This window comes from Mauremys reevesii, linkage group 2 (assembly GCF_016161935.1).
Source record: "Mauremys reevesii isolate NIE-2019 linkage group 2, ASM1616193v1, whole genome shotgun sequence".
Taxonomy (NCBI): Eukaryota; Metazoa; Chordata; order Testudines; family Geoemydidae; genus Mauremys; species Mauremys reevesii.
The window spans coordinates 230,853,743-230,878,772 of record NC_052624.1 but is presented as its reverse complement, the minus strand read 5'-3'; the positions used below and the strand labels follow the sequence as shown (position 1 = coordinate 230,878,772).

Sequence of the window (25,030 nt, the reverse complement as noted above, 5' to 3'; positions counted from 1 at the left end):
AAAATAACATTTCCAACTAGCTCTAAATGGCAAAACTGCAATTTATTGTGGGAAAGATTTTTTAAAGCGCCTAAGTCCTGTTGAAAGTGGACTTAAACTCCTAAAGTAATAAGTGCTTTAGAAATTTCAACCTTTTGTTTTAGTTTCAGAGGTCATACTGAATAGCAATTTACCAAGGCTGTTCAGTTTGAATACTATACAGAAGAAGATTCAAATCTGATAAGTTTCATTTTCAATTGCTTTATTTAATGTATTTCAGATATTCAAAAGCCACTTGTGGGGAAAAACATACTGTACTATTCTATTTTTGTTCATTGAACAATAACTATATTTATATCTTAACAGAATAATTTGGTATAGTAACAAAGAATCCTGTGGCACCTTATAGACTAACAGACGTTTTGCAGCATGAGCTTTCGTGGGTGAATACCCACTTCTTCCCTTGCATCCGAAGAAGTGGGTATTCACCCACGAAAGCTCATGCTGCAAAACGTCTGTTAGTCTATAAGGTGCCACAGGATTCTTTGTTGCTTTTACAGATCCAGACTAACACGGCTACCCCTCTGATACTTGGTATAGTAGTAATTGTAGTACAAAACTAGCAGATTGTTTTACTCCATTCTGGAGCAATTTGTTAGTTTTTCTGAAAATAGTAAGGAAACCGTCATGTTAGTATGTGACCATTTCAGTACAGTTTTCTCATTTGTACTCTTATTGATTCAAGTATGAACTTTGCAGAGGGACACATTGATTTGGTTCTTTTTTTTACAGAGAGTATTCATTTGGGATTTGGATGAGACAATCATCGTTTTTCATTCCTTGCTTACAGGGTCCTATGCTAACAGATATGGGAGGGTAAGTGTCAAGGAACTAATTTACAATAATGTGCTGCTGTATAGGTGTTTTGTTCCACAGAAAGGACCGGTATGTTAGGGGAATGTCACTAGAAACAAACTAATGTTGAAGTATAAAGTGGGTAGGTAGAAAGACTAAGGGAGGGAGGGCTTTTCTCACCTCCATTTCTTCCCTACCTTCTATAAGAGAAAAATTACATTATTGGAAGCAATAATTGCGCCACTTAAAGGTTTGATCATAGGGGCTGCTGAGTGTCTGTAGCTCCCATTGGCTTCTTTCTCAGGGCGTGTCTTCACTACGGAGTAAGTTGAACTAAGTTACTCTAGTCGACATTGCGTAGGTCAACTTACCCCAATGTCTTCACTGCGCTACATTGACGGGAGACGCTCTCCGGTCAACTTACCTTACTCTTATCAGGGAGCTGGAGTACTGGAGTCAACCGGGGAGCGCCCTGCTGTCGATTTAGTGGGTCTTGACCCGCTAAATCGACACCCGTGGAATCATTTGCAGCAGCGTCTGTCTCTGCGATGATGAAGACAAGCCCTGAGTGACAAAGGCTCAGCTCCTCTCAGGAAGTGCTCAGTGACTTGTGGGCTAAGGTATTGCATTTCCTTTTGGCACACTAATAATGAAATAGTATATTTGAATGCCTCAAATAGGCTATAAGTGAGGAAAAATTACTTTTGGGTCCGGGACAGATTAGTGTAATATATTTGTCCACACTTTAATTTTTTATTCTGATGTTAATCATTAATTTTTAAGTGTCTGCTTGTGAGTTTAACCTTGCTGTTGTTCATGTCCTAAAAAGTGTAGGAGGAGTTTTGAATGTTATTTTGGAATAGTGGTTTCACAATCACTTGCCACAAGAGAAATGCAGTTGTAAAGTGAATGAAAGCAGTTTATGCGTTGATGTGTCCTAAGAAAAGATTTCACAATTCTCTGTGTTTTTATAAAACAAAATGACTGGCAATTGAAGTCTGATCTGTTTCTTGTTTGATTTAAATCTGTCTTGTTACAAGCCAGATTGATTATATTATCTGTTTTTTTTTAAATCACATTAATTGCTTGTGTGTAGTTAAGGAATTCTCATGTTTGACTTTGGAATAATTTTGGAAGTAATAAGTGAATGAATAGATAGTCTAGTAGCTTGCAGCATACTGCACGCAGGTTACGATCCATTTTATAAGATTTATAAAATCAAAAGATGACCAACCTGGAATCCATTGCTACTGAAATAAAGCTCTTAAGTTATAATTCTGTATCAGTTTTTCTTCTTCGAGTGCTTTCTCATGTCCATTCCGTGCTAGGGGTGTGAGCGCCATGGGCACTGTTGCCAGAGATTTTTCCCTTAGTGCCATCCGTAGGAATCACATGCCTATGTGCTGCTAAAAAGGGCGCTGCTGGCCCCACACCTTCTCAGTTCCTTCTTACCGCCTGTGACGGTTGCTGGAACGATCTTTCTTGTTGTGGCAAGGCCTCTTGAGTGTAGTTATTGTAGTTAATCTACATAGTTCTTAGAGTTAGTATTTATAGAAGCATAAATAGACATCCCTATTGTCAAGACACTTTTCACCCAGGGCCGGCTCTAGACCTCAGCGCGCCAAGCATGCGCTTGGGGCAGCATGCCGGCGGGAGGGCGGCAGGCGGCTCCGGTGGACCTCCCGCAGGCGTGCCTGCGGAGGGTCCAGTCGTCCGGCATTTCCACTGGACCTGCCGCAGGCATGCCTGCGGAGGGTCCGCTGGTTCCGCAGCTCGGGTGGACCTCCCGCAGGCATGCCTGCGGATGCTCCACCGGAGCCGCGGGACCAGCAGACCCTCCGCAGGCACATCTGCAGGAGGTCCACCGGAGCTGCAGGACTAGCGACCACCAGAGCGCACCCCGCGGCGTGCCACCCTGCTTGGGGCGGCGCAATTGCTAGAGCCGCCCCTGTTTTCACCCCAGGAGCTGGGCATGCCCATGTCCTCGGGCTTAAAGCCGTGTGCCTCTTTCAGCAAGCTAATGCCAGTGAGTGACCCGCACTCTCGATGTCTAAAGTGTCTGGGGGAATCACATGTTAAAGATAAGTGCCAGATCTGCAGGGACTCGGACCCCATGCTAGGAAAGACAAGGACATTCAGCTTCCCATTCACATGCCATTCACCTCGTTGTGACAGCATTGACCTCGTGGTGACAGCGTCTCCTGGGAAACTGAAGCATGCTGGCAGATCACCTCAACATAGCCTTTTCCTCTTGCCACAAGTGGTTTCTTCACCCAGAAGTCATCAGTCATCTTCTAGGTGGACCTATTCACCACCAGACACAGCACAGGTTCCCTCTCTGATGCCTTCCTGCTCTCCTGGGCAGACCACCTACTGTATGTCTTTCCTCCGATCCCCTTGGTTCACAAGGTTCTTCTAAAAATCAACTGAGACAAGGCAAGGGTTATCCTGATAGCACAGGCATGGCCACGCCAGCATTGGTTCGTCACGCTTCTGGACCTCTCGGTGGCAGCGCCACTCGCACTGCCACTCCACCCGTACTTGATCTCACAAGACCATGGCCCGTTGCTTCACCCAAACCTTGCCTCCCTACATCTGACTGCATGGATGTTGCATGGCTGAACCCCGAGGAACAGGTCTGCTCGAATCAGGTTCAACAGGTCTTGCTGAGGAGTAGAAAGCCTTCCACCAGGGCTACTGGTGGAACTATAGGTAACTATAGCAGGACCGCTTGGAAATAGTGACCATAATACAATAGCATTCAACATCCCTGTAGTGGGAAGAACATCTCAACTGCCCAACACTGTGGCCTTTAATTTCAAAAGGGGGAACTATACAAAAATGAGGGGGTTAGTTAGACAAAAGTTACAAGGTACAGTGACTAAAGTGAAATCCCTGCAAGTTGTGTGGGCCCTTTTTAAAGACACCATAATAGAGGCCCAACTTCAATGTATACCCCAAATTAAGAAAAACAGTAAAAGAACTAAAAAAGAGCCACCGTGGCTTAACAACCATGTAAAAGAAGCAGTGAGAGATAAAAAGACTTCCTTTAAAAAGTGGAAGTCAAATCCTAGTGAGGCAAATAGAAAGGAGCACAAACGCTGCCAACTTAAGTGCAAGAGTGTAATAAGAAAAGCCAAAGAGGAGTTTGAAGAACGGCTAGCCAAAAGCTCCAAAGGTAATAACAAAATGTTTTTTAAGTACATCAGAAGCAGGAAGCCTGCTAAACAACCAGTGGGGCCCCTTGACGATGAAAATACAAAAGGAGCGCTTAAAGATGATAAAGTCATTGCGAAGAAACTAAATGGATTCTTTGCTTCAGTCTTCACGGCTGAGGATGTTAGGGAGATTCCCAAACCTGAGCTGGCTTTTGTAGGTGACAAATCTGAGGAACTGTCACAGATTGAAGTATCACTAGAGGAGGTTTTGGAATTAATTGATAAACTCAACATTAACAAGTCACCGGGACCAGATGGCATTCACCCAAGAGTTCTGAAAGAACTCAAATGTGAAGTTGCGGAACTATTAACCAAGGTTTGTAACCTGTCCTTTAAATCGGCTTCGGTACCCAATGACTGGAAGTTAGCTAATGTAACGCCAATATTTAAAAAGGGCTCTAGGGGTGATCCCGGCAATTACAGACCGGTAAGTCTAACGTCGGTACCGGGCAAATTAGTTCAAACAATAGTAAAGAATAAAATTGTCAGACACATAGAAAAACATAAACTCTTGAGCAATAGTCAACATGGTTTCTGTAAAGGGAAATCGTATCTTACTAATCTATTAGAGTTCTTTGAAAGGGTCAACAAACATGTGGACAAGGGGGATCCAGTGGACATAGTGTACTTAGATTTCCAGAAAGCCTTTGACAAGGTCCCTCACCAAAGGCTCTTACGTAAATTAAGCTGTCATGGGATAAAAGGAAAGGTCCTTTCATGGATTGAGAACTGGTTAAAGGACAGGGAACAAAGGGTAGGAATTAATGGTAAATTCTCAGAATGGAGAGGGGTAACTAGTGGTGTTCCCCAAGGGTCAGTCCTGGGACCAATCCTATTCAATTTATTCATAAATGATCTGGAGAAAGGGGTAAACAGTGAGGTGGCAAAGTTTGCAGATGATACTAAACTACTCAAGATAGTTAAGACCAAAGCAGATTGTGAAGAACTTCAAAAAGATCTCACAAAACTAAGTGATTGGGCAACAAAATGGCAAATGAAATTTAATGTGGATAAATGTAAAGTAATGCACATTGGAAAAAATAACCCCAACTATACATACAACATGATGGGGGCAAATTTAGCTACAACGAGTCAGGAAAAAGATCTTGGAGTTATCGTGGATAGTTCTCTGAAGATGTCCATGCAGTGTGCAGAGGCGGTCAAAAAAGCAAACAGGATGTTAGGAATCATTAAAAAGGGGATAGAGAATAAGACTGAGAATATATTATTGCCCTTATATAAATCCATGGTACGCCCACGTCTTGAATACTGTATACAGATGTGGTCTCCTCACCTCAAAAAAGATATTCTAGCACTAGAAAAGGTTCAGAAAAGAGCAACTAAAATGATTAGGGGTTTAGAGAGGGTCCCATATGAGGAAAGACTAAAGAGGCTAGGACTCTTCAGTTTGGAAAAGAGAAGACTAAGTGGGGACATGATAGAGGTATATAAAATCATGAGTGATGTTGAGAAAGTGGATAAGGAAAAGTTATTTACTTATTCCCATAATACAAGAACTAGGGGTCACCAAATGAAATTAATAGGCAGCAGGTTTAAAACCAATAAAAGGAAGTTCTTCTTCACGCAGCGCACAGTCAACTTGTGGAACTCCTTACCTGAGGAGGTTGTGAAGGCTAGGACTATAACAATGTTTAAAAGGGGACTGGATAAATTCATGGTGGCTAAGTCCATAAATGGCTATTAGCCAGGATGGGTAAGAATGGTGTCCCTAGCCTCTGTTCGTCAGAGAATGGAGATGGATGGCAGGAGAGAGATCACTTGATCATTGCCTGTTAGGTTCACTCCCTCAGGGGCACCTGGCATTGGCCACTGTTGGTAGACAGATACTGGGCTAGATGGACCTTTGGTCTGACCCGGTGCGGCCTTTCTTATGTTCTTATGTTATGTACGTACTTGGCCAAGTGGAAATGTTTCACTTATTGGGCCTCCGAACAGAATCTCTCTCCATCCAGATCTCTTCTGCAGTCTATGTTGGACTATCTGCTCCACCTAAAGTAGCAAGGCCTGGCTCTCTATTAAGGTTCATTTGGCAGCCATCTCAGCCTTCCACCCTCCAGTAGATCAGTTTTCTCCCAGCAGATAAACATCCGGTTTCTCAAGAGGCTGGAAAGACTCTATCCTATGGTTCGTGAGCTGACAGCACCCCTATGGGACTCAAACCTCTTCTTGTCAAGGCTCATGGGCCCCCCTTTGAGCCGTTAGCATCGTGCTCCCTACTGCTTCTCTCCTGGAAGGTTGCCTTCCTGGTGTCTGTCATGTCGGCCAGAAGGGTTTCTGAGATCAAAGCCCTTACATTGGAACCTTCTTACACGGTGTTCTTCAAGGGCAAAGTCCAACTGCGCCCCCATCTGGCCTGTCTACCAAAGATGGTGTCACAATTCCACACAACCAGATCATTTTTCTACCTGTCTTCTTCCCAAAATCTCAAAAGCCCACTGAGGAACGTCAGCTTCATAAGTTGGACGTTAGGCAGGCCCTCACCTTTTATATTGAGAGAACTAAGCCCTTCCAGGAATCCACGCAACTCATTGTAGCAATAGCGGAAAGGATGAGAGGGCTACCTCTGTCATCCCAAAGAAGCTTGTCCTAGATAACCGCCTCTATTCAGGCTTGCTACGAGCAGGCGAATGTCCTAATTCCAGCCATTGTAACCACTCATTCCACAAGAGCCCAGGCTTCATCAGCCGCATTCCTCCTGCAGGTACCAGTCCAGGATATCTGCAGAGCTGCAACCTGATTATTGGTTCATTCCTTAGCATTCCACTAAGGCATCACCCAACAGGGCCAAGATGATGCCAGTGTTGGGAGAGCAGTGTTGCAGTCAGCACATCCAAGAACTTTGAGCCTACCTCTGGGGTATTGCTTGTGAGTCTCCTAGCATTGAATGGACATGAGCAAGCACTCGAAGAAGAAAAATGAAGAATGGGTCACTAACCTTTTGTAACTGTTTTTCTTTGAGATGTATTGTTCATATCTATTCCATGACCTACCCTCCTACCCCTCTGTTAAAGTTACTGTCAAGAAGGAACTGAGAGGGTGTGGGGCTGGTGGTGACCCTTATACCAGTGCATATGGGCACAACTGAAGAGGGCACTAGAGCTGGTCCTATGTATACCAATAAGATAAAAATCGCCAGCAGTCGTGCACACATCGTGTGCACACCTGGCATGGAATCGACCTGAGCAACACATCTCAAAGAACAATTAGTAATTGGTTTTTTTTTATTATGTGAAAAGGTTAGCATAGGATTGTCAAACGCTACTTTTCAGTTTAGTGGTTTACTCTTCTGTAAACTGGTTTACTATGTTAATAAATCTTTATTTTTGCAAATTATAAGTAAAATTGGCTGATATAGTCTAAGATATATAAAATTGTTCTCAATCATTGGAATCTACTTGTTTATTTGTCACAGTGAGTAACACACATTCAAAAAAATAGTCTTGTTGACTACAAGTGCTACTCAACATGAGCAATGTTTATATAATCAAAGCCTATATTTTCACGGCTGATGCCTAAATGTTATCAAAATATTTGTTTGTTTTCACATGCCAATCTTGTATTTAGGTGTCAGCCCAAAATGATTGAACCCTAAATTCTCCTGATAAAAACAATAGGTTAATAATTTTATAATGATTTATGTTTGATTCCTGACATTACTTTGTAGCAATTTGAAATAAACGCATACTGTAGGTAGCTGAATATGCAAGTTAAAAGGAGATGAGTGACACATGATAGCAATTCAGTCACTATAGAAACCAGTTACTTGAGACGTAGCTTAGTTGGACTGCGTATGTGACAGAATGTGTCTACCATTCAGTAAATACACACTGGATCTCATTGGCACATTGCAGAATTAGGCCATGTTAAAGCAACATGCATTACAACAAGTTTAGATTTTATTCCACCTTCTTTGGACATTACCTGTGGGAACAAAGCATATTTGATATTAGAAGGAACTGTTTTAACAAAAGTAATGGGAAGAAGATGGTGATCTGAGGTAGCCTTTGCTTTGGAAGAGAATATTGGAACAATGAGAATAAGCAGAGTGTATACATGGCTTGCAGGTTCCCAGCTTTAATAGTAAAATGTGCACTTTAGATTCATGTGTGCTTTGTTATATTACATTAGCCCCACAAGTTCTTCACAATTTAAACTGTTATAGGAAAAATATTAACTGGTTTCCATGGTCTTTGGATCACAGCCAAAGTGCTGTCAAATGCACAACAGTGAACAAACTGGAAAAAATAGGGGAAAATACTTTTCCCTCTTGTATAGTAATCTTAGGGGCTTCTTGTGACAGTAATAGCTACACAATTTTTAGATAGAAATCTGATTTTCCCAGTTGATGGTGTCTTTAAGTTTTCTGACATCAGTATTACCAGTCCCAACTGTTAAAAACATCATAATCCAGGTCCAAAAATAATGAGATTTTAATATTTTTTTTGTTTATTTGCTTTCTGGTTTTTAAGCCTTCAGGCTTCCCATTTTCAAGCTTTTATCCACAACCAGGAGAGTTAGAAGCTTAATTTTTAATGGACTCTGAGGTTCTCACATAACCAATTAACTGGAGGAGCTGGATCTTAAGGAAAGCATTAAATATAGTGAGAAATGGCAACATGTAACCTGTCTGTTCCCTCTTGATCCACTTTTCTAATGCCTGAGCTCTTCTTGAGGATTCCCGTGACTAGGACTGGAACTGTTGCTGAACAGATAATATATTCTTTTTCTTGGCCTCTATCTCTCTCCTACTATTTTTCTTCTGGTTTTTGCTCCCCTTTTCCATTTGCTCTCCCTTCATCTTTTCCATTTACGTCACCTTCTCCGTTTATCTCTTTGTTACTTTTTTTTCTCCTCTGTCCCTCAGATGTTATTTATGAGCAAAATCATAAACATGCTCTAGTGTTATCATTTAATCTGGAAGACTGAGACATTTTTCTTCCCAATTGAATGTTGCTATTTCCAAAAATAGTGGTCTGAAATGAGTATAATAATACAAATGTACTAACTAAAAAAATATTATTGGAATATTACAGTATGTTGTAATTTGCTCTTAGGCAAAAACGAAGTGTAAAAGAGAAAGGGAGATCTGTCTGTCCCGACGCTTGTGGTTAACAGTTATTTTAATTGACATTGGAGCTGCTAGCTCCACATAAACCTGATGTTTTGAACCAGCTGCCTACTGAATGGGTCCTGGAATCTGGGAAGAAGTTGATGCCCCATGTATAGTATTGATAACTTGAGACAGGTGGATACACAGTTGGAATGGCACTGGAAATGCTGCGGCCCTTATGTATTTCCATTTTCTGTGGAAACTTTTACATTAGATACTTTAAGGAGATAGTCTGCTAAATACAAGATATTTTGTGGGGGTGGGTGGGGGGGGTTATATATTTTAAAGATTTAAGAAAAACAAAAATCTTGTTTCACTTAAGCCTTCAATTGTTACCAGTCAGCCTAAGTAGAAAATAAGCAAAGCTGTGTACTCAGAGTGATCTTTCCTGTTTTTCAGCTTCTTATTTTCCCCCTGACAAAGGCATCAAATGGGTAGAAATTGCAAATGACATATATACAATGTTTGTGGCTCTAATGCCAGTATTCAAAAGAAAAGGCCTGTTTAACAGATTGGACAGTGGAATTTCTTCTTTCAACTAAGTGGTTTATTTCTCTTAGATTTGCACCTGATTTTGGCTATTCCTTAAAAGATGCGCACATTGAACTGCAAATCCTAATAAATGAGAACAGATTGTAGCCTCTTCATTGTGCTACATCTCACAGTAATTGCCTTGCAATTAATAGCTTTACATTCCAAAAGAGGGCTTGGCATCATATATTATGCTGGCCTTATCTAGCTTTGTCATCTTTAGGTTTTAGCCACCATTGTAACTAATCAAAGTACACACTGCATCGCTGTAAACCACCCTGGGTTGATGCGCACGTCCTGTTTTTTATTGGTGCAGTTACATCAGTGCAGCTACAGTGGTGGCTAAAACCCCAATATAGAGAAGTCCTTACAGCCCACTCAATGTGGTATCCAAGGCAGCAGTCTAAGTATAGTTTTATGCACAACCGACCCTTCTAATCAAGTATTTGGTGTTTAATCAAAGATTTACGTTTTATTTTAAAAGTAACCTGTTTTGCTTCATGTCTTGCCTTTATGGGATTTGATGTGACATTTTTCAGGAAATGTCATTGATCTTGTTTTTCTTTTCTTTTTTCTAGTTAAATTAACAAGGTAGCTTGAAAGAAAACCCCTCTCTTTTGTGTGTAATAGTTTAAAATAACATTTGAGCTAAATGGTCCATATCATGCAATTTAAAAATATACCTATTCTGACTCATGTGTGTTTTTTAAAGTTGTTAAAATTAATCATTCACAAAATCAACTTTTCTTTACAATATTCTTTAGAGACACTTTTTTTAAAAAGTTTTGATTGTGACATTGTAACAACTATGGAGAGCCAGTATCTCGCATTGTTTTCCCAAATAACATGCAAAGTCGTGAATAGGCATGAGCATAACATTTGAATGGGACTGGGTCAGTTATCTGGTGGTGGTGGGAGGTGGTGGTGTTCTATTATTGAGGTGCCATAGTGGTGCTTGGTATTAGTGATCTGCGCTGTCGTGCGGGAGTCCAGTGTCAAGTGCATAGTTCCAGTGTCCAGCTCCCTAGGTTGGCAGGAGCTGGGAGTTCTGTGGAGCTAGCACAGTCAGCCCTTAGAAGGAGGGAGTGTTTTACTTCATTGAACAGCAATCCCTGCAACTGAAATAAGAAATGTTACCTATGAACTATAAAAGATGCTAAGATTATAACTGTCCACAAAGATGGCATGTGTGGTGAGGAGGAGAGCCATTCTTAGGGCTTCTACGAGAATATAGACCCTTCCTAACTCCTTACATACACACACACTTCCCTTCCAGGAAAATAAAATAAAACTACCAGCATTACAAAAGAGGAAAAACAGTAGTCTGATTCATACTTTAAAGCAAGCAGATTAATCTTCACATTTGCATTACGAATCAAAATTTTCTCGTCTGAAATTTTTGTTGATGCAAAATATAAATACAAGACTGATTTGTAAGGGCAAAGTGCTTAATATTGCCATCAAACTGGCATGATGCAGTTGTAGCAATACACTAAAATCCTCTTTTATAGGGGTTCAGAAGTATTTATTTAACTTAGAAAAATGCTCACTTTTTATTGTGTGTCAACTTGTTAGTGAATTGTATAAAAATTGTCTCTGTGTGTTAGAGCTTTATTATTTAGACATCTGCATGTCTAAATGCTTCTTTGCAAAATATTCTTTCAGATTATCTTTGATTTCATTTTCTGTTCTCTGGAAATGTCAGACTAAGCTGCCAAATTAACAGATCTTTTTTCAACTGTTTTTTTGCCAATAATGCATAGTGTCTTGTGACGGACAAATGTTTGGGAATTTCAGAAATCTTGATGAAAAACCTATTAATTTGATTGATATAGGAAAAAACTGGAGGCTAAACCTATTAAAGTTCCCATTTTGAGGAGTTGTCAGTTGTAGAATCTAAGCAGATTTTAAGAAAAAAGAGAACTGTTCCTGCAATCCTGTTTTTATTATAAAATGTAATTCCTGATGAACTAATGTTTAGTTAATTGATTGTGTCATGAAGCACTATAACATACTCTTTCAAGGTTGTATTTTGTATGCTCTCGGATATTCTTGAGAAAGCATTTTAAGCGAGAGAATGTACATAAAATAAATGTATTAGACTCTTATTTCAATTTTCAGATAGAAAATATATAAAACACATAAAAATCAAAACAGGACAAACATCTGTAATGCATTTGGTAACCACAATGCTGAACACACTTCTTGAGTTTATTAACTCAGTAAGGAGTAAGTTGTTATGGTAATTTCTGCAGAGAATTTAGTGTGTTCTGTATTAATAACAAACAATAGATTTGTTCATTCTGCATGGGTGGGCTATATTTAAAGAATAATTAAAGCACAGTTTTGCAGAGAATTAAGGAGTTATTTTATGTTATTGCTGTTTGTAAATTAAACATTAATGGTGATTTATTAAAGGCAATAGTTAGGCTAATGATCAAATCCTCTTACTCGTGGGAGTTTGCTTGAGTGAGGACTGTATTATTGAGACAATGGTTGTTTTAAATCTGTGCACAGTACTTAAATCTTGGAGGGCAGGGGAGGTCCCAATCCTGCAACTGGAACAGGATAAGTGGACCCTTTATATCTCTTCAGAGCTCCATTGAAGGCAGTGAAGCTCTGCATGGGTCAAGGAGTTTGCCCAGTTGCAGAATCAGGGTTTTCATTATCAACGGATTTAAAGTGTCCTTTAAAATGTTGACATATTTAGATACTATGGTGCAATGTTTTAGGGGAGCCCAACTTTAACTATGTAGGCAGACCCATCAGTTGATATATTCGGTATTCTCTGCTTCTGAGGAATATTTCTTCTAGCATATGAAGTAGGTATGTTACTGAGGATATTTTGTCATTTCTTCTTTGAGGATCCACCTACTTCAGTTTCACTTGGACTACGGATGGAGGAGATGATTTTCAATTTGGCAGACACACATCTGTTCTTTAATGATTTAGAAGTAAGTACTGATTGTTTATTTACACCGAGCAGTTATTTAACATTTGTTTCATACTGCATAATAGCAAATAGCTCAAAAGTCTGGTTTGGTATAACAACTTTAAAATGCAAATGTTAGAGTACATATATTTTTTAAATCTCCAACAGTTTTTGTTACCCCGAAATACAATGCTTTTATTTAATGTAAAGAGTATTTTGTGCCATCAAAGGTGCAATTTTAGATTATCCAACTATTGTATATATGATCATGATAGACCAGCTTTAGAAGTGGATACACCAAAACCATCTATAAACATTAGAATTCAATAGTCCGTAGAGGCCATTAAATATTAAACTTCAGCTTCTATAAACAGTTAATAGCTGGGTGCAGATTTCTCAGTTACATCCCACTGTGAGGAAATATTACCCTAGAACCCAAGGGAAATCATTAATGTTGCATATGCTGTCAGTCTCAGAGGCTTATTACAATGGGTCTTCTGCCTTCCGCAGTGGCAGGTACAATTTGTTACATACTAGGATTTCTTTGTTAATTATGACTCTCTTGTGTGGCATGCTGTGAGTGCTTGGTGTCATCATGCCAAGGGCTTTCTCACCCTCTATGGGCTATGGATTTGGGATTCTTGTGAGATCATTCTAAAAACTATCTGGATTGCTGAAAGTGACTGTCTCCATGATGTGTGGTAGTTTCATCTTAAAACGGAAAAAGTGATTTCTGTTCATATTTTCATAACAAGAAAACATGAAAATTGTCAGATTTGTTTTCCATCATCATAAAGACAGCCGTTTATTTAAAATCCCACTGTTGAGCAAGCTTGTGGTTGGACTGCCAACGGGCATTAATCATCAAGTTGTTGTTTTGCTAGATTTTAGGAATGTGTGTTATTCCAGACAGGCAAAAGAATCTTAAAAGATTCAAATGTAACTTCTGCTGATCAAAGTTAATTGGCATCAATTGGCCTTTAAATATTTCCTGACGTTTCCCTTTTCAAAATCAACAAAATACACCTTATTTAATAGATGAGCCAAAATCATTTGAAAAATGCCAGTGTGTGACCGATCTTAAATGTGGTTTGTACAACATCTGTCCCTTGTTTTGATTTCTTTTCATCTGAGAAGAAACTACGCACAGATGAATTGGCAGCTTACAGTGTAATAAAATTATTTGAATGTGCTTTATTTTTTCTTCCATTCCTTAGTGAAGTGTTTATTTTTACACTTAAAGTAAAACACAAGCTTTCTTGCATTCAAAACGTGTTTTCTTTCATTAAGGAAGCTGTATATAAAGACATTATCGGTTTTGATTTTAAAAATGCCATTAGTGAATGTCATGTGTAGAACTGATTTTTCAGACTTTAGAAGAGCACACAAGACAAGCTACTTAGTTTCCAAATCTGTTTCTGATTTACAATTACATTTCATTTTATCCAGAGCGGCAAAAGATAGTAGTATCAAATCTTAACAGCGTGCTTAATAAAGTTTGCACTGTGTTTTCATTTGCTTTGCCCAGCCAGATATGAGTCCTGTAGCCATCCCTCGATACTTGAATGTAAGTGCCATTGGCGTGTATAGGAGTTAATCACATACATCCTGGGGATAACTGGCATGTTACAGCCTTAACATTACCAAATAGTGCTTTTAATCATACATTAACCCTTGAAGCAGACTGTATATTTGAAGAAATTCTGGCCCAGATCCTCAGCCAAGGCCAAGAACCTCACAGAGCAGCTTGGCCTTCTTTGCATTCTCCCAATACTGTGCCAATTGTCTGGTGTTCCCAGCATATGCCAGAGCAGTCCAAATGAAGGGGGATTCTTAAATACAATTGTACACGGTTCATATTTGGTGATGTTTAAATACTTAGGGCCAGATTCTCTCCTGTAGTTCATGGTGCTCTGAAAAGAAGGAAACAAGATGTTGGCAGCCCCTCCTTGTCTGCCATCACAGCCACTTGGCAGGATCGCAGCCTTTTAAGTCAGGGACTGTCTCTTATTCTGTTGCACAGTGCTTAGCACACTGGGTTCCAGGCACTGCTGTAATAATAGCAGCATTCCAGAGATCACTGGTTGTGGAGTCTGGAGAAGGAAATTTCTACTGCACCTACTAATGCTCCACAGTCCTGGAAAAGCATGGTGTGACTGTCTCTTAGCATATTGTACACACTGAAGCATATATGCTCATCAGGGATGTAGATTAGTATGTATTACCTTTGCTGGAATAGGGTTATGGTTATAGTAGTTTTTTCAATTGAGTCATTGTTTGAGAAGTGCAAACTTAACTCCTGATTACTTGATTTCACAAGATTTAGTTGGTTATTTTAACTCGGGTGTTCTTGGGAGGTAATGTACTCCCAAATCACAGACACATGCCCATAACCTTAACTCCTTTTAGCAAAGATTTGATCTGGGGATATCCGTTCGTTTAATAGTCGTAACATGAGACTGAGGTGAACATGGTGCCTGGGGGCTATTCTTCCCTCCCCTGCCTTCTGAGGTCTGCAGGGGCAAAGCCTCATTCTTGTATATCTTCTAAGAGCCAAAGGAGTAAAGACCATCTCCTGCAGCCCTCGGAAGGTACACAAAAAGGAGGATACCCTCTTAAGAAGCGAGGAAAGGGAGGGCAAGAGGGTTGTGGAGGGACAGCACATCCAGATATTTCCTTCAACCCGTAGATCTTCTGATAGACACATTAGGAGAAAATTCTGTTTTATTACAATACTCCCTAATGATCACTTTACATTATGAGTTCTGTCTGCGAAGAAAGGGGCTAGGGTTGAGATTTTCAAAGGCAACTGAGAGATGTGGACAACTTCCATTGAGAAGCCCTGGATGACTTTGAAAATTTCAACCTAGAATTTTGTGGCAATGTCCAGCAGTCATTTCATGGTCTGTTTTAAGTTCGTTGGAGCCATTAAGACATCCTGATATTAATAAAATTTAGTAACTTTCAAATCTACAGTTTTTTCAACTAATTCTTGGTTCTGTGCACCAGAGCACAGCTATATGAGCCTAAAAAGCAATTTTAACCTATCTCGTTTTTGTTCGTTTTGTTTTGTTACTAGCTGTTTTTTAAAAAATAAACTTTTTGAACTCTGGTGACAGTCTCAGGCTTTAGGATGTGATAATTTATTAATCTTATGATGTTTAAATCAAAATTGGTAAAAAATAATTCTGCCCTGCCACTGGCCTAATTTATTAGCTTAGAAGCCAATATTGCTGTATCTGTGGCTTTTATGAGAATCAAAATTGGGTTTATAATGGAAGTGTAGTTCCAACCTTAACTTTGGAGTGGTTCCTGTGTTTTAGAATTTTTTATTTGTAATAAAAGTAATAGAATGGTGGGTTTCACTTTTTGTTGTTTTTATTAGAGGAATAAAACCAATATAAGATATAATTGTAAATCTTGAAGGATCACTCTCAAATTCTTATATGGTACGTTGAATGAGACTGATAAGTGTTTTAGTATATTAAAAGAGACGCGTAAATATTTGCAAATGTATAATTAAAATATGTACAGTAGACTTGGCAGATGTATTGGTTGAAATATAATTTTTAAATTAGATTATGAAACTATAATATATACACAGATCAAATAGAAGTAGAAACTAAGGACCATATTTTCAACACATAGGCTTCTAAGGGAACATCTACACAGCACAAAATCCCCCATGGCAGCAAGTCTCAGAGCCCAGGTCAATTGACTTGGGCTTACACTATGGGGCTAAAAATAGACATTTGTGCTTGGGCTCATGTAGGTGTTTGGGCTCGGGCTGGAGCCTGGGCTCTGAGACCTTTCTCCCTTGCTGGGTCTCAGACCCCACTCTGTAGCCTGAGCACAAATGTCTACAGGGCTATTTTTAACCCCATCGAGCAAGCCCTGGGAGCAAGTCAATTGATCCAGGCACTGAGACAGGTTTTGTTTTGTTTTGTTTTTTGTTTGTTTTTGCTCTGTAGATATACTGTGAATCTATGTTTAGGCACCTAAATAAGTGGCCTCATTTTGAAGAGTGAGCATCAGTGAGGGTACGTCTACACTACGGGATTATTCCGAATTTACATAAACCGGTTTAACAAAACAGATTGTATAAAATCGAGTGTGCGCGGCCACACTAAACACATTAAATCGGTGGTGTGCGTCCACGGTCCGAGGCTAGCGTCGATTTCTGGAGCATTGCACTGTGGGTAGCTATTCCGTAGCTATCCCATAGTTCCCGCAGCCTCCCCCCCCCTTTGAATTTCCGGGTTGAGATCCCAGTGCCTGATGCGGCAAAAATCATTGTCGCGGGTGGTTCTGGGTAAAGGTCGTCAGTCACTCCTTCCGCTGGGAAAGCAATGGCAGACAAGCATTTCATGCCTTTTTTTCCCTGGATTGCCCTGGAAGATGCCATAGCATGGCAATCATGGAGCCTGTTTCACCTTTTGTGACTGTCACCGTATGTGTACTAGATGCCGCTCACAGAGACGATTCAGCAGTGCTACACAGCTGCATGCTTTTGCTTTTGCATGATAGCAGAGATGGTTATCAGCCATATTGTACCATCTACCATACCATAAATCGGTAATAAGATGGGCATGGCTACCAGTCCTTTTGCACTGTTCCATTTGCTGCTGTCATAAGTGCCCCTGGCTGCTCTTAGCCAGGGGCGCAAAAGCCAAAATTGGGAATGACTCCCTGAGTCAATCCCTCCTTTTTGGTATCTAAAAATAGAATCAGTCCTGCCTAGAATATGGGCAAGTGTACTAGAGAACCACTGTATCAGAGAACCAGAGAGCACAGCTGCTCTGTGTCAGATCCTGCATAGATTATGAGCTGTATGCTATTCACAGGGGGTGCTCCTGCAACAACCCCACCTGTTCGTTCCATTCTTCCCCAGCCTTCCTGGGCTACCATAGCATTGTCCCCCCACTTGTGTGATGAAGTAATAAAGAATGCAGGAATACTTGTTAGTGAGAAATGAGTGGAAGGCAGCCTCCAGTTGCTATGATAGTCCACATAGGACATTAAGGAGTGTGGAGGAGAGGAGCCCAGCATCCTGCTGCTAGTCCAGGGGCAATTGAACCTTTTCTTTACACATGAAGGGTGGGGGCTGATGAAGCTCAGCCCCCTTTTGCTATGATGATGATGGTTATCAGCCATATTGTACCATCTACCAGGAAAAATTAGGGCCAGGCGCCCTTGATCGACCTGACCAATGCTAGTACGCATGGTTACCAGGCCTTTTGCACTGCCCCATGTGCCAATAGGCTGATGATGACGATGGGTATCAGTCTTATTGTACCATCAGCCACCCATGGCAGGGGGGGAGCAAGGATGTTGGTGTTGAGTGCTGCACCATCGCGTCTATCTGCAGCATTCAGTAAAGATAGGGTGACATGTAAAAGAGTCAAGACAGGATTGTTTTCCCTTTCACTTCTGGGGGTGGGTGGGGGGGTGCGTAAATTGCCTAGCTATGCCCTGACCCACCGCGGACACTGTGTTTGACCCTAGAAGCATTTGGAGCTCAGCCAAGAATGCAAATGCTTTTCAGAGACTGCAGGAACTATGGGATAGCTTGAGTCCTCCAGTCCATGAGCATCCATTTGATTCTTTGGCTTTCCGTTACGCTTGCCACGCAGCAGTGCGCTGAGTCCCTGCTATGGCATCTGTCTGGAGATATTTAAAAAATGATTTTGAATTTCGTCTTCTGTAACGGAGCGCTGATAGAACAGATTTGCCTGCCCTTACAGCGATCACGTCCGCATCGTCCATGCTGGAGCTCTTTCTTTATTTTGATTTTTAACTGCATCACCACCCATGCTGATCGGAGCTCCACGCTGGGCAAACAGGAAATATTCAAAAGTTCGCGGGGCTTTTCCTGTCTACCTGGCCACTGCATCCGAGTTCAGATTGCTGTCCAGAGCGGTCAGTGGTGCACTGTGGGATACCGCCCGGAGGCCAATACCGTCGATCTGCAGCCACAATAACCCCAATCCGATTTGTTAATACCGATATTAGCCCTACTTCTCTCGTTAGGGAGGAGTACAGAAACCGGTTTAAAGAGCCCTTTATACCGATATAAAGGGCCTCTTAGTGTGGACGGTTGTGGCGTTAAATCGGTTTTACGCTCCTAAAACCGGTTTAAACGCGTAGTGTAGACCAGGCTTGAGAGTTAGTTCCTGAGTGCAGGCTTAGAAGACATTATCATTATGTAACTGGGGAACTATATGTATTGGCATAATGTTCTCAAGAGAACCAGAATTATCTCATCAGACAAGAATGATGTAGTAATGCCTGAATTCATGTTACAATTAGTTGTGGTATGTTGTGGTAGGAGACATAAAGTATTATGTTTTAATCACTTCTTTTACAAGTTTTAGCATTTTAGCGTCTCTAGTACAAGCATTTTTAAGGAAGTTAGCCACTTGAAGACTAGATTAAAATGTGATATCCACCCGTCACAACTTTTAACATTTTTCCTGCTGACTACCTTTAAAAATTAGTTCTTCTATTTCTTTGGCAAATTAAATGACCTTTATAATTAGGTACATTGTAGAAAGAATTATTGGCTACATCTATTGTTGATACTTAAACTAGTGATTAAGACTAAGGTTTGCAAGGTATTAAACTAGATTTCATTGGTCCTAGTACAGTAACTCCTCACTTAACTCTGTAGTTATGTTCCTGAAAAATGCGACTTTAAGCAAAACGATGTTAAGCAAATCCAATTTCCCCATAAGAATTAATATAAATAGGGAGGATTAGGTTCCAGGGAATTTTTTTTTCACCAGACAAAGGACTATATTAGATACACAGAGTATAAATTTTAAACAAACAATTTAATACTGTACACAGCAATGATGATTGTAAAGCTTAGTTGAGGTGGTGAAGTCAGAGGGTGGGAGAGGGTGGGATATTTCCCAGGAATGTCTTACTGCTAAATGACGAATTAGCATTCGGCTGAGCCCTCAAGGGTTAACACATTGTTGTTAATGTAGCCTCACATTCTACAAGGCAGCACGAATGGAGGGAGGGGAGACAGACACACACTGTGTGTGTGTGTGTGTGAGAGAGAGAGAGAGATGCACATTGCCCCTTTAAGTACGCTGACCCCACTCTAAGTACATTGCCTTTTTAAGTAGATCAGCAAGTTGAGACAGCAGATGCTGCCAGCAAGCACCTTCCATCCTGAGCCCTGCTGTGTCCCCCCCCCCCCCCCGCTCTGTGGAGATGGGGTAAAGGAGCAGGGGACAGGAGGGTACCCTGACATTAGCACCCCTCTTCTTCCCCACTCCCCGCACAGCAAGCAGGAGGTTCCCAGGAGCAGCTCCAAGGCAGAGGGCAGGATCAGCACATGGCAGTGGGGGGAGGGACAACTGAACTGCCCTGCAATTGATACCTGCTGGGTGGCTGCCGCACAAGGAACTTAGGGGAGCTGATAGGGGGGCTGCTGGTTCACCCTGGTTCTAAGCCCCCACCAGCTAGCTCCAATGGGCTGCTCTTTCTGCAAGCAGTGGACAAAGCAGGCGACCGCCAAACAACGTTATAAGGGAGCATTGTGCAACTTTAAACGAGCATGTTCTCTCATTGATCAGCAATGAAACAACGAAACAATGTTAACCAGGACAACTTTAAGTGAGGAGTTACTCTATCTTAAAAAGTATAGATATAACTTCATCTCTGAAGCTGTAGTGTTACTTGATATAATAGTTGACCAAGATCATAAATCCTTTTTTAGAAACCTTAGCTTTATGAAATCTTTCCTGATATATTTTCTGAAAGAGATACTTTTCTCTTTAGTTTAACAGAAATAAAGATCCAATAAACTAATTATTCAATTCAGTTCATTGGGGTTATGATGTTTGTCTGAGCTTTTTGTTTTCTGTTTGTTTTTTTTGGTTCTGGTTTTTTCTTTTGTTTTTTTTAAAGCAAGTTTTTATTATTAAGTTATTTATTTAATTTTGACACATCAGAGAAGGTGAATGATATACATGAAGGTACAGTCATTATTGGCAATTGGTTTTCTTCCACTAGAGAAAGACACATAATCTGTACTCAGAGATGCATAATTCATTTCTAGCTTCTCTGTTTGTGAATCTGAGGAATGTCCTGTATGTTATTTTACAAAACTGCCTCCATGTGCAGTCTGATGAAATGTATATGGAAGTCATTTATTATGAATGTAATATGGAATTAATTTTTCAGCTACTTTAGGGAAGGTATTTCTGTCTCTGACAGAGAGAAGAAGGAAATATTATCAGTCATAACTGTAAAGCAATAGTGCAAGCCATCCAAAAAAAAGCGGGGGGAGGGAGGGGGAGAGAGAAATCAGTTTGATGTTGTCTTAACTATACCACTGCTGATCTTAAGCTACTTTTTTACATTGGTTGTTTGCACAAGACAAGGAGTGTGTGTGTGGGGCGGGGAACGAATCAGAGATTACATTCATGTTATAGGCAATATTTTGGTGTCACAATAAGGATTTACATTAATATCTCCTCAGACTCTGCCTCAGTGACCATCCATCTTGTTTTAATGTGTTTTGATTAATGTTTGTGGCATAATCCTATCTGTATGTAGCAACCAGCTAACATAATCAATTTTAACTTCATGGTTACAATATAAACTTTATGTTGCTTTGAAATGATTGACCTTTGAACCACTATATTAGCATATTGTTCCACATCAAGCCCACTCAGTTGTTGCCTACATTAGGGCTGAAGTTAATTTGCATAATGTGAAGATTTTCAGCACACCCTATAAGGCAGTTCATGCCATGGAGAGCAGGAGTGAGATTTTCAAAGGTGCTCAGCATTGATTTAATTCTGCTGCATTTGTAAGTAATGGGAGTTTTACCATTAACTTCAGTGGGACAGAGGTAGACCAATGATGATTGCTTTTGGAAATTCCTCCCTATCAGTATTAGTTTACAGTATGTCACTGAGTTCCAAGTGGAAAATCAAGATGCCAGATTGGATGCTGGGTCGTGGAGTCTCCACATCCCCCATGTTAAAACAGCAACAGATCAGACCCACATTGTAAAATATTTATGGGCTGCATTTGGCCCCACTTTACTCCTCCCCTCTGCAGTCTACAGTTCTGTAAACCTATAAATCTTTCTAATATACCTAATAATTTGTATTTGTTTACTTGGTGGATTTTACTCAGATATAGTAAATTGGATTAACTGATATGCAATGATAAGGTGCTCTTTATTCTTTATAAAATCTTAAGTATGCTTCACTGACTAAACTGTGTGTTGATTTCCAATAGTTATTCCACTAGCCTGAGAAAAGGTATTTAATTTCAAGAAGTCGTTATTATTGTAACATTGTTTTCCCAGCATGCTTTGAGTCCGTTAGTCTAGTTGAAACTGATTTTAGCTATTCTGTAATTAATACAGTCAAAAGGCCTGACTGTTGCGCAAAAAAACCCCAAACACACACACACACACACACAGACTATTACAACAGAAAACAATGAAAGATTTCCCTTTTTTTCATTGCCAGTGCTACCATGTGATAGATAGAAAAGACAAAATAATTTTTTTCTGGAAAAGGTAAAAAGTTGCAATTTCATTAAAATACAACTGATACGGTGAAATCCTGGCCCGTTTGACATCAATATGAATTTTGCCATTGACTTCAATGGAGTGAGGGTCTTGCTCATAAGAAATAAAAACATTTCCTGGTATCTGAATGAAAGTCCTCTACAATCACAATTTTAGCAAAATTTTTATTTCTTATCATCAATTTATCCAGACCTTGTGAATTCGAATAGGTTTTCCCTTGCAAAATTACCAATATTTCCTGCCTCTGGCTGGGCAGTGACAACACACTTTCTTCTTTGAGTATGTGTCAATGTGGATACCACTGTAAAAGCTCATGTGCATGAGCCTTGTGAGTAATAATGTCCAGCAAGGACCACACATGCACCCTTAGTCTCCTCATGCTCCTGTATGAAGGCATAAAGTGTGGGGCGGCTGCAACTCTGCTTCAGTTCCCTCTTACCATTCATGGCAGCAAGATGGAACTGAGCGAGTGTCCAACCTACTAGGCTTTAGCTTTGGCAAAATCTTCAAACCTTCTTCAGAACTCAGCTGTTTCATCTCTAAAGAACTGCCATGAATGATGTTAACTTGTTTGGACTGAATTTGGACTGTCAGACACTCCCCACCCCCCATGTACAGCCTCCCCTTTATCGTACACCTCAGCATGGCAGATTCATGCTCTGCTCTTCCCATGACACACTAATCCCATTAAAAGTCTAAGAAAGTCCTATATACCAAGTAGATGCTTGGTATGCCTTTCATTCTCTGGTACCAGACAAACCAGCTTCTTACAGCCCCAGTGTCAGATGCTTTAAGTCATTTCAAGACTTCGGAGGATTGTAGAGAGAGGCATCCATCATACAAGAAAGATCTCATAAGTTACTGAACTTTTTGGCCAGGGCTGATTGACCCTGCTGAGGCTCTGTGGCAAATGTCAGCAATAATACCACCTGTGATGGGTTGCCCCCCTTAGGATGCCACGGGATGTGCTGAGATACCACTGAGCCCACCTGTTATGCCAGCTTGGGCACCCTTTTTACCTGTCTTGCTGAGCCAGTCCACTAAGCCTCCACCATCACATACACAGGCAGGGCCACACCCAACTGCAGAACGACACAGACACTGAGATCAGTTCTGTGAAGACTCAGTTTAAGGGACTTGCCCCAGCACGCAGGTGTCCACCTCCCTTGGAGTGCAGACCCAAAAGTATATTATGAAATCTGCCTCCTCCCTCAGTGTGGAGGAAGGTATGCACAGCCTCTTACCCCTCCTCCAATTATAAATTGTACAAATGGGGTTATATTATAAACAAGAAATAAGTTTTATTAACTTCAAAAGGTGAATTTTAAGTGAATATACAAGATATCAGACAGAACAAAGCAGATCACTGAGCAAATAAAACAAAATATGCAAGCTAAGCTCAATACACTTAAGAAACAGGTTACAAAATGTAATTTCTTACCCTAAATGTTATTTTAGGCAGGTTGAAAAGTTTCTGTAGGTTAGCGTTACAGTTATATTTCTTTTCAGACTAGACCCCTGTCTCTGTCTGGACTCCCCCCTTGCCTTCCCTTCAGGTGTCTTTAGCAGACTTTCTTCTTGGGCAGCCAGGCCATGGAGAGGAGTCCCATTTGCCTCCCTCCTCACCCTTAAATAAGATTTACATAAGGTGGGAATCCTTTGTTTTCCAAACTTGACCCCCCCCTTCTCTTTTAGGTGAAAGCTACAAGAAGATCAAGATAATATTTAGTATCAGGTGACAAGACCACCTGACCTAGTAGTGTCTCAGTTACATCCCAGGACGTCTCCCAGGAAAGAGAGGCATGAGTATCTTCACAGTCTTGTTGTTCCTTCCTAATAGCCCATCAAGTCTGATAGCCTGTCATCTGGTGGGTGTCTTCCCAATACACACCTAGTTGTAATTGTTACATAGTCCATATTCCTAACTTTAGATACAGAAATGATACATGCATACAAATTAGATAATCACATTCAGTAAATCATAACCTGTCCAATGATATCTTCCACGAGCCATCTTGCATAAACTACTTCTCAGATGTGTCATATCCATATGATAAGCATAATTTCATAAAGAATATGGAGTGTAGTGTCACACCACCAGTTGCAAAAGAGGTAGAAAAGCCAGGTTCCTCAAAAAGATTTAGCCTATGTCTACTCCCATTCCAACCTGAACTGTTTGGCCATCTCAGAGATGCAGGAGAAATCCAAATCTAACAGAAGGACAAGAACCTGAAAAATCACAATCTATTTGAGAGTAAATCCTACTCCTCCACTTCCTTCCAATCATGAGAAATTTGCTGTGACATCTTCACAACCAGAAGAGTTTATAAGAGTTTGCAAGAGGCAAACTGCCAGGCCCATTTGGCCAGATATGTCTTTTTGACCTGGAATAAAGTGGCACCCTTCCTATCAAAGCTCCAAAGTGAGAACAGGAAAGAGCTCAAAGATATAAATAACAAAAGCTAATTAGTGGCCATGTTGGCTTTATAGACCATAATGGATGTTTCTGAGACCACAGCCAGATCTATGGTCATTAAAGAGACTGTGCACAGAACAACATGTCTTCAGGTATTGGGGATTCTCAGGGAAGTACAAACCACAATTGAAGACATGGAATTATTCGTTGAGCCGATGGTGCTTTTTATTCCTTAAAGATTCCTTATCACTTTGCATTCCCTGGGAATCATCAGTCCTGCCCCATTCTGCAAGCCATGCTGTCCTTAACCCCAGACAAGACAGCCCCAGACATCTTATCACAACAGACACCCTGATTCATCATGCCAAGAAAATAACTAGGTATAACTGGAGTTACCACCCTT

General features: G+C 40.6%; 1 protein-coding gene across 15 annotated transcripts in view; it reads left to right on the top strand.

The window, feature by feature from the left end:
• The window catches only part of EYA1 (EYA transcriptional coactivator and phosphatase 1), a 240,108-nt gene that overhangs the window by 162,743 nt on the left and 52,335 nt on the right, over positions 1 to 25,030 (top strand). For all 15 annotated transcript variants that reach the window (XM_039526538.1, XM_039526543.1, XM_039526540.1 and 12 more), the window contains 2 exons: positions 772 to 855; positions 12,579 to 12,668. In XM_039526538.1, coding sequence (XP_039382472.1) covers positions 772 to 855; positions 12,579 to 12,668 — 174 coding nt within the window. The remainder of the gene's footprint in view (positions 1 to 771; positions 856 to 12,578; positions 12,669 to 25,030) is intronic.